At 35.5% G+C, this 10080-nt stretch overlaps 2 protein-coding genes across 2 annotated transcripts; one reads left to right on the top strand and one right to left on the bottom strand.

Moving 5' to 3' along the window:
* Positions 1-2956: 2956 nt before the first annotated feature.
* LOC133318560 (E3 ubiquitin-protein ligase RSL1-like) lies at positions 2957-4298 on the top strand. The gene is made up of 2 exons (XM_061520572.1): positions 2957-3872; positions 4006-4298. The coding sequence occupies exons 1-2, from the start codon at positions 2971-2973 to the stop codon at positions 4076-4078; spliced, it is 975 nt and encodes a 324-aa protein (XP_061376556.1). The 5' UTR covers positions 2957-2970; the 3' UTR covers positions 4079-4298.
* A 3427-nt stretch (positions 4299-7725) lies between these two features.
* LOC133318547 (probable dolichyl-diphosphooligosaccharide--protein glycosyltransferase subunit 3B) lies at positions 7726-9229 on the bottom strand. Its single transcript, XM_061520550.1, has one exon. It carries the CDS (start codon positions 9114-9116, stop codon positions 8070-8072), a length of 1047 nt encoding a protein of 348 aa, XP_061376534.1. The 5' UTR covers positions 9117-9229; the 3' UTR covers positions 7726-8069.
* Positions 9230-10080: the final 851 nt, after the last annotated feature.

Below are 10080 nucleotides of genomic sequence, written 5' to 3'. Positions count from 1 at the left end.
TAATCTATATGATGTCATCATTTTGTGTGTAATCTAGTGATGAAATTTGTTGCAGCCAAGAAAAATGTAATGTTTGTTGATGCTTTTAAGAAAAATATGCTGCAAAATTCTTTTGAAAGTTTATTTTCATATGCCCATGCTTGCCATGATCAGCGTCTGACTAGATTAAATCCAGATAAACAATTGCCCTGACTTTTGTTCAGATATATAAAATCATTAATGTAGTCTTACCTAACAGCTTAAGTTTTGGGTTAAATTGGTTATTTACATGGTATCATAGCCTCGTATCCCGGGTTCGAACCTCTCCGCCCTCCACTTTATTTGTAGTAGAATTTCTGTCTTCGCATAGGTAGGTGTGCCTGTGCATTATCCACCCTTCAAGCCCAATGAGCTCTCGTGTGAGGAGGCGTGTTGAGATATATAAAATCATTAATGTAGCCTCACCCAACAACGTAAGCTTTTGGGTTGAATTGGTTATTTAAAGACTTGAATATTATCTTACTTGCTCGTCTTATTTATACATTTTCATTTATTAATCCTCGTTATTAACAAATTTTTAATAAGCTTACTTGTAATTGGTAGCTTACTTGGGCGCCTGTGTATCAGGGTATTTATATTGGTCGCTCTTTGTATCATATCCAAACTCATTGATATTTCTCCTTTGATTTTCAACTGAAGTTCCAATTTATTTTGATTGATAGATGCTTTTTTTAGGATTCGAATGAGGAGTAAATTTTCAGTACGTGTTATATTCTTTTATAGTGGAGTATATACTCCTTTTGGGTTCACTGTAATCATAAAACATTTTCCCGCTAGACTGCAAGTCATGAACAATCAAAAGCATACCTAATGATCCTCTCATCCTAAAGTTTTAGGTGACCGGTCTACCTTTTTTTTTTCAATTAATAATAATTCAACTCTCACCTATTTTATACGATGAAATCATATAAAATTTTAATACGAAAGAATTCACTATTTTTTCGAAACAAATACCAGCGTTCTTTAATTGGACCAAATTCCAACTATATTCTCAATGCAAGTTCAAATGGCTTTAGCTGGACCCCAGATGGAGTTATTGATTAGTGCTTTCCGAAGCCTACTTTTTTTTTTGGACTCGATGTCTTGGAACTTGGGCTATGACCCGAAACTGAATTTACATTGGGCTTGAGAATCTCGTCCCCACTGTTGTGTTTTTACCCGTCCCACCCCGCATTGAACGGATTTAAAACTTGTCCTATAATAAGGTGGGATTTAAAATTATTTCCCCGTATTAAAAAATAAAATAAAATAAATTATTTCCCGATTACAAAAACAGAAAAACTTCCGTACCAAAAATAATAGTCATGTTATTACAAAAAAAATAAAAAAATAAAATAATAGTCATGTTAAAATTATTTTTATTTTAATAAAAATGGACTAAATAAATTATATTCATATGATGAGGGTGCATTCTATGGCCTCATTTAATTAATTAATTCTAATATTTAATTTTGAATATATATAATATTAATTTGTGTGTGTCATAACATATATGTAACACTAACGATGAACCGATTAAAATATTTTCAAAAAAAAAACACTAATGAACCGTGATTCATATCATAAACTTAATCCATAAGCCATGATAAAAAGGGATTAAGGCGAATATAATTGATTAGATTTTCAGTACACATTTGCACCATAACTTGTCCTATGTTGCGAATATGAAGAGTCGATTGGAGAGGAAATCATGTAATTTCAAATTTTATCAATCAAGTGCAACAGTTCTTTAAGATCCCAAAATGAAGTTTTTAATTAAAATTAATATTCTAGTGTTGTGTAATCCCAATTTCTTTTGGTTAGATGCTCTACCTTAGTCAAAGGTTACTTTAGTCTTGTAAGTGTTATTAGTGTTCGTGATTTTTGAGACTTGGATGAATTGATAATGTAAAATTGCTATTTTCGGTAATTCTATCCATATTTGCTTTCAAAAAAATTTATATTTCCTAGGGGTGATCACGGATTCGGATGAATTCGCTTAACGAAATATTTTGTCAAAAAATTAAACTGGCTTTAAAACGTAAATAAAATAAAATAAAATAAATGTAATAAATTGATATTGGGTTAGGTTTCGAGGTAATTAATTCAAAACCCAATCAACCAGACTCAAAGTCAATTCTATTTCTTTTTTATTAATAAATATTGAAAAAATATACTTATAATTTTAAATGATATAATTTTATATCATTCTAAGTGAAATTACGGTGAATTGTTAAATTTTTATCTTCTATTTTCTTCATGTATGATTTTGTGAAAGATCAGAATATAAAAAATTACTAAATATACATCAAATTATAATAATTTTATTTAAAATAATATAAAATTATGTGATGAGAAACACTTTTTTCATAAATATTTTCTTATTTTCCATTTAACCGAATCCAGTAGACCAGCACACTTGAAAATGTGGGCCTCGATTGATGTTGTTGCGTAGAGGGGAAGCTGTTTCAATTTGGTTAACGTCTTAGAACAATTCGTGTCCGCGATCCTTGCTCACATTGGCTCCTTCGTCGTAACCGCAACGAGTCAATTCTTTTTGGTAATTATGTCCGCGATCCTTGCTCACATTGTGATAATAATTGTTTCATCTTTATCTCTTTCTCATTTGCGAGAGATCACTTACAACTAATTAATTGAATTTATCATTTTTTATTATTAAATTTTAATAATTAATTTTCATCAATTTGATAATTATAATTTATTATATAATATTTGTTAATTAATTATTAATTTTTAATAAATTATAACTATTATTATTATTATTATTAATTACGAGAAAATAGCAAATAAAAAAGGGAAATCTAAAAGGCGAATTTGAATCCAAAAACAATAAAAACCACTTTTAAATTTTAAAATGAAAATGAATGTGGTGCTTTTTATAGTGGTTAACAACCCCTTCACGAAGGAGTTTCCATTCTCACAATCACAACAATGGCACAACAAGAAGACGTGACCATTGGTCTTCACAGTGTAGACGACTTTTACTTCTCAGCTCTGTTGAATAATGATGACGACGACGATGATGGTGTAACTGACCTTGTTCCCATCTCTGATGAAAAATATGCTCAACAGTTGCAGTTTCAGGAGACCCTAATGGCCTCTGTCAACAACACTACCCAAAACGACATCAAAGGTTCGTCGTCGTCGTCGTCGCCATCACCCATGCTCCGCTTCATATCACCATCGTCATCATTACCATCTTCATCAAAGGCCGTTGAAGTTAACATAGACCCCAAGACAGAGCAGATAGAGTTCGTGACTGAAGAAGCAGGGGAATCCTCACTCATAATCTGTGAGATTTGTGCAGAAGCCAAAGGGAAAATCGAGATGTTCAGGAACAAGATATGTGACCATTCTTTCTGTTCTGATTGTGTCACTAAACAAGTGGCCACAAAGATTCAAGAGGGCATAACTGTTGTTTCTTGCCCTGGTTTGAACTGCAAGGGTTTGTTGGAGCTTGATGATTGCAGGTCAATGCTTCCAAAAGACGTTCTTGATAGGTGGGATGACGCACTGTGTGAGGCTCTTTTGCTCACAGTTCCAAAATTCTATTGCCCTTTTAAAGATTGTTCTGCTATGCTGCTCGATGACAATGAAGGGGAAGGTATTAGGGAGTCTGAGTGCCCTTTTTGCCATAGACTCTTCTGTGCAAGGTGTTATGTTCCTTGGCATCCTGGGGTTCTGTGTGAGGTGTTCCTGACACTGAATGAAGATGAGAGAGCAAGGGAAGATCTTCTTGTTAGAGAGCTTGCTAATCAAAAGAAATGGAGTAGGTGTCCTCAATGCAAGTTCTATGTGGAAAAGACTGAAGGGTGTTTGCATATCACCTGCAGGTTAGTTTAGTTTTCTTGTACAATTTTTTTTTTTCATTGGCATTCTTCCTGAATAAGGGTTATGTTTGCAGGTGAATAAGGGTAGTTTGTTTTTAGACTTGAAATACTTGTTGAATAAGGGTTATGTTTGCAGGTGCAAATTTCAGTTTTGCTATGCGTGCGGACAACAATGGACTTCTACCCATGGTGGCTGCCAAAGAAATTAGATTGATTTAAGAAAGCGTGATGATTGATATGGTACCGTCAAATAGATTGTTCATTGTTGTTTTGTGTGTTCTAGATGGGAAGTTTGTTACAGCCAAGAAAATACTTAATATGTCTAGTTATAGTTTGATGCTTATTAGAAAAATATGCTGCAAAGTTCGATGAAACTATGAAAGTACATTTTCATATGCTCTTGCTTGTCATGGAATATTATTGTCTTAGTTAACCAAATACAGATAGACAATTGAATCATGTATGTCTTGATCTTTGTTGCTCATCTTAGTTATACATTTTCAGTTATTAATCCTCACCTTACTAACTTCTTCCTTTTTGCACATGTAACAAACATCTGAACTAATCTTCTTATACCTTAACTACCTCCTCCTGTTATTATCAAAATTGAAACCAACAACTTATTTGTAACAAGCTTACTAATTGACAGCTAACTTTGGCGCCTGTATATCTGTGTATAGTCTCTTGGTCACTCTGTATCATATCCAATTTTCAGAAATTTCTCTATTTTCCTACTTAAGTTCCTATTGTTTTGTTTTCCCTTTCAAACCATCTAGAATAGTCATTTAAGTTGTAACATCAACTTTGATTCAGTAGACCCACCCAAGTATGCTTATTTTGAGTGATAACCAAGCTGTCACGGGTGTTTCCCTCTTCAAAACATATATAACCGTGATAGATGCTCTTGTTTAGGAACCATACTTCAAATTCTTCAACTTTACCACCGTAAATTTGATTAGTTTAGTTGTGAACAATAAACGTTAAGTATACCCCATCTGTGTCCTTCATGATGAAATCAATCCGAAATCTGGATGTAACTCTTTGCAATTTGCACTTTGTATTGACAAATCATAACTTCTACACATATCCTCTGTAGTTGAAATCTGGCAGTCAATAAGTTCCACTTCCCATCTTCTCTAAATCTGATATGGATATATGCTTGTTTTGAAGGAATATAGGGGATAGGAGACATTATATAAATTACAGGGAAATTGGGACTTTATCGAGATATTTTAATGGTAGGGAATATTTTTTCCCTCAATTGTCAGACATTTAAGGCAAGGGTTTGCCATTTTTTTTGGGTGCTTTCTTTCCTTTACCAGTCTACACAAGAATTTTTGCTGGTACTCTTATAGGAATTCGATTTTGTTTACTAATTTAGAAACCTATTATGAGACAGTGTCATTTTCTTTAGTTTAGAATAGGCTATATGGACCACCAAAACACAAACAAACCAAGCCATCGGAATTACTTCATCAAAGAATCCCAATTCCCAAGATAGCAACAACGCAAATAAAATGAAACCCAGATCTGGATAGAGCCCCTCTTGAGAGTGTTCGTCAACCAAAAGCCCCATCGAATGAACTCAGCAACTGTGAACTTCTCGACCTCTGCAGTTTTGATGATAGTAACCAATCCACTTCCCTCTCGCTGACTACTGCACCAGGTCCCCGGTTCTTGTACTCTCCATAGTATTAAGGTTCTCGTCTCGTCTTCAACATATGGTCTTTATTACCAGCCCAATCGGACCTCCCAGTTGGTTCAATATTAGTAACTACAGAGCTAGAGTAATCATGGAGACATGGACTGAGCCAATGAAGGGCTTAAGATGAGGACTTAGTATTTATGTGACATAGCTGAATTGAGGTACCTTGATTTGGTTTGGGTATGAACTTCATTTGTGTAATGATCATGTTAACCTGTCCAGCTAACGACGTCTGAGATGTCATTCCATAAGATACTTCAATTCAAGCCTGTTCTCATGGTGTCATTCTTAACGTCTTCCCCGCTGACGCTTTTAACACACCTTGTCATTGAGTCGTGTTCTCGTTACCAAAAATGCTGGTTCTTGCTAGGAAAGTGTATCTTTTAGTTTAGTTCGATTTCTTATGCTGAACCAAACCGATTAAATCGTGCCAACCAAAGGCCACAGAAGAACACGGAATTCTCGTATCATAACTTCTACTCTTGATGACGATGCACACACTGCTTGAAAAACTCGTTTCTACTGTCATAATTGTATATCAAATTCTCACCCTCGGAAGAGTCCCCTTCCCACCTTCTTCTCTCTCCATCTTTCTTTCCATCCCTCGCAATTCCCATTCAATTAACTCCAAGGAATCAAGGATAGTCATGGTCAAAAGTGGTTCGGCTAACTATTATATCCGGACCTTTTTTACATTATTAGAACCAAACTCTTTTAAAAAAATCAGTTTTTTTTTAATATGGTGTAATTCAGTTTTCAGTTTGGTTTAGATCTTTTAGGTTTTTTAGCACAGCCCTGGTTCACACAGTAGTGGAGCTGCTATGCTCAATGAAAAGTAAGGGATAATATTCCATTTTGAAAGAACATTCTTGCCGAGAGGAACTATGAGGCCACTTTAAAAGCAGTAAAAGTGAGAGATTGGCGATGTCATGCATTTTACGGGCTACTCACCCGCTTGATTAGTACTGTTCAGTGTTAAAGCAATTTTACTCATTAAAGGCACAGCGCAACATAATATTAAACTTGCTGGGAAAAGGCAAAAGACGAGAAAGCAATCAAATGAAAAGCAAATGATAGCTACAGAGATTAGAGTGCAAACCGAAGGCGAAGTGCTCTAAAATAGGCCCTTTAACACTAGACATTTGGGGTTTAATTGAATCAACAAATAAATCACATGATCTGCAGCGTGTAGAAATTGGTGGATCTTCCAGCGATAATTGAGTTTGCCAACTACACACTGGAATTCAGCACTAAGTATGCCTTTCTTTCCCAATGTCAAACCATTTGCTATAAAAACTTGAATAAGTATACCTTTTATTTTCCATTTTCAGATTTAACTTGTGTTCCCACAGATTAATTAAGATATCGTAGTCAAATGCAGTGTAAATATAACATATGCGTGTTGAAAGGGAAGTTCGATAAGCAGCCATAAACCAGGTAGACATGAAGATGCATAAAAACTTCGGATTACAAAACAAGAATCCAAAACTACACAATTCCATTATTGTAGAACATCACACCTTACGGCTTACACTACCATCAGGTTGACTATTTAACACAAGCTTGGCTAGGTCTTTATATCAGACAATTAGAAGATTCTGAACAGAATATATTTTCATACCCAAAAACACAGTATGTTTCGTAAATGGTTATCTATTGCTATGGCTTTTAATTCTCTATTAAGCGATCAAAAGTGAGCTCCTGAATATCCCAGCCCAGTAGACCTAACCACCGAAATGATGCTACCTGCTCCTTTTTTTACCTCACAACCAAGTCCGATGTGTAGATGCCTTACAGGTATTGAAATTGAACAAAAGATGGATCCAAAGTGGCAAGGTAAAAATCTTAGAATAAAAATCATTTTACACTTGCTTGGTATAACAAAAATATGAGAAATAATAGTAAAAGGGTAAGACCATACTTTTACTCAAACTGCTTGTTCTGTCAAATCTATATTAGGGAGAACACAAATAGGATCCTCTAAAAAGCAAGTTGTAAATTCAAGTCTGAGGTGCTACGTGGATCAAATTTTTGTAAAGTAAAGCAACCTGATAGGAATATATGGATTTATGACAAACCAATTCCCATAATTTTATCATCCATGGATACACCCTGCACTTCAGATGAGCCAAATCCTAGAGACTAATGGCCACATCTGTCACGCACTTGCACAACAGTATAAGTCTACATATTCAGTTTTAAGAAAGTAAAGGCACAACTTAAGACGGATAGAACAATCAATTTAGCAGCATAAGTTTAGAAAGATGCAATGCAACATTATGCAATTGCCACTAAATATATAACAAGTCCAAACAAAATGTCATCCCCAGATTATAAAATTTTTCTAATACTCAAATTCAAGCTCAAAGTTGTGCTACAAAAGGGCAGTAACAAGTTGCACATTAATTCTTGCAAAGTTCTAACATAAGACATCTTTCCTGATCCATAATTATCAACTTGAAGAGGAAATAAAGGAAATTGTATCGTGCCAAACCTCAATTCCAGCTAGAGGGCCAAAAGCCATGAATCCCATAACCGGTCTTCCAATTATCCAAGTGGACAACCTGCTTCACAGCCAAGAAGGAAACCAACAGAGCAAAAATCATGATCACCCTCTGCACGGTCACATTGCTCACCTTCACGAGACCGTGAGTCATAAACGCCAAGAGCAAACCCACAACTGTATACAAGAACCCCACAGTAAAACCCTCAGCACCAAGCTGCATCCCCGAACCCTGGTAGAAAAACACGAGCTTGGAAGGATCATTGCGATCGACGAGAAACATGGGCATCTTCCTAATGATGTTGTGCATGGCACCGGAAACGCTGAAGAAGTATACAAAGACAGAACCCGCCAACCAAACCCTCGGGTCATGGAGCAGGGTTTGACCCGATAAGACCTTCTTGATGAAAAAGGGTAACCAAATCAAGATGGCTAACCCGATGATGATCAAGTGGTTCCTGGAGAGAACGGGTGGTCGATGGATGGGTCCCACGGAGAGTTTGGTCTTGGCTTCGACGAAATCAGCCATGGATTCGGCGAGCCTGGAGAAATCACTCTGGTCCATGGGTTCTGAATCCTTGAAGCCATGGTTGGGACCCACGAGGCGAATGTGGGGGAGAGCGTTGACGCTGAATTGAGAGAAGGAGAGCTGAGATTCTTTGAATTCGATGTCGCAGAAGAACAACTTGGTGTGAGAAGGGTTGTCGATGTTGTTGGCGATGAAGGAGGAAGAGACGATGGAGAATTCGTTGCGGAGGTCGGTGAGGCGGAGCTCCGCTTTGTCGTGGAGCTGAACGGCGTCGAAGAAGAGGAGAATTGAATAAGGTCTTGGGGTTTTGACGGATGTGAGAAAGCGAGAGAGGGATTGGTCGTTGAGACGGATTACACCTGATTTGGATCTGGATTGGAGGGATAATAGCTCGCTCACTCTTTCATCGTTCGATTCGGAGGTGGCCATTAGCATCACCCATGAGAGAGCGATGATGAGTATCAACAATGGGACCTTGGGAGAGGGAGCCATGCTTGAATTGAATGCCATTGCTTTTGATGGGAAGGGATGTTTCACCCAGAGAACACAACACAAGGGTTTTGTTTTTTTATCGTGAGCAACAAGCACGCAGAACTTAAGCTGTGTGGAATTAGTGCAAAGACTTTGACTCCACTCCGTTTCCCATCTGAGACACACAAATGTTATTATAGAATTAATTTAACCAAAATAATTTAATTTTTGTGTATATTTTGTTTAATTTGATATGCTTTATCGGTTTTAAAGTAAAAATTATCTCATTTAATTCTTTTAATTTGATCATTTAATTATTTATTCAGTTTGATTTTTTTTTTTTAATCTAATCTAATTCAATCCAATTTTATTCATTTGGATTAGATGTTTTCATTTTTTCGAAAAACTGAAAGTTTCAGTCATACAAATTACTAGTTATATCAAAATAAAATCATTCACAGTTACAGATCACCGAAAAACTCAAGTCTTAATGAAGAGTTAAAATAGATTAATAGACAATAAAAAATTAAAATAAGATAGCTTGCTATCAATAACATTCAAGACTCCAAGTCTACAAAACAACAAGATTCAAAATCACCATCTTTCGAAAATAATAAATGAAAAAAATATTTCTCTAGTAACTTGAGTTAACCTTATCTCAAGCTATGCTTTTTAACTATGTATTAACTGTAGTACATTGTTATAATGTTAAAAAAAAAATTCTTTCTCCACGTCAGCAGACTGGTTCTAAAAAGTGACTGAAGAGAGAAAAAGGAGAGAGCAATTTTAACGTTATAAATATGTACTACCGATAGTACATAATTAAAAAGGGTAGCTTAAGATAAGCTTATCTCAAGTCTCAAGTGGCTAGAGAAATGTTAATCCCGTAATAAATACATAATACATTGGATAAGTTTAGATTGAATCGATTTTCACCCACCAAACCGAAAATTGATCAAATTCAAATTAAAATTAAAATATGAGGTTTTTTTTTTGGGTTTTC

This window comes from Gastrolobium bilobum, unplaced genomic scaffold (assembly GCF_033153095.1).
Source record: "Gastrolobium bilobum isolate Gb01-03AN ecotype WA unplaced genomic scaffold, APGP_CSIRO_Gbil_v1 utg889, whole genome shotgun sequence".
NCBI lineage: Eukaryota > Viridiplantae > Streptophyta > Magnoliopsida > Fabales > Fabaceae > Gastrolobium > Gastrolobium bilobum.
The sequence above is the reverse complement of the archived record's forward strand: the minus strand, read 5'-3'. Positions and strand labels throughout refer to the sequence as shown.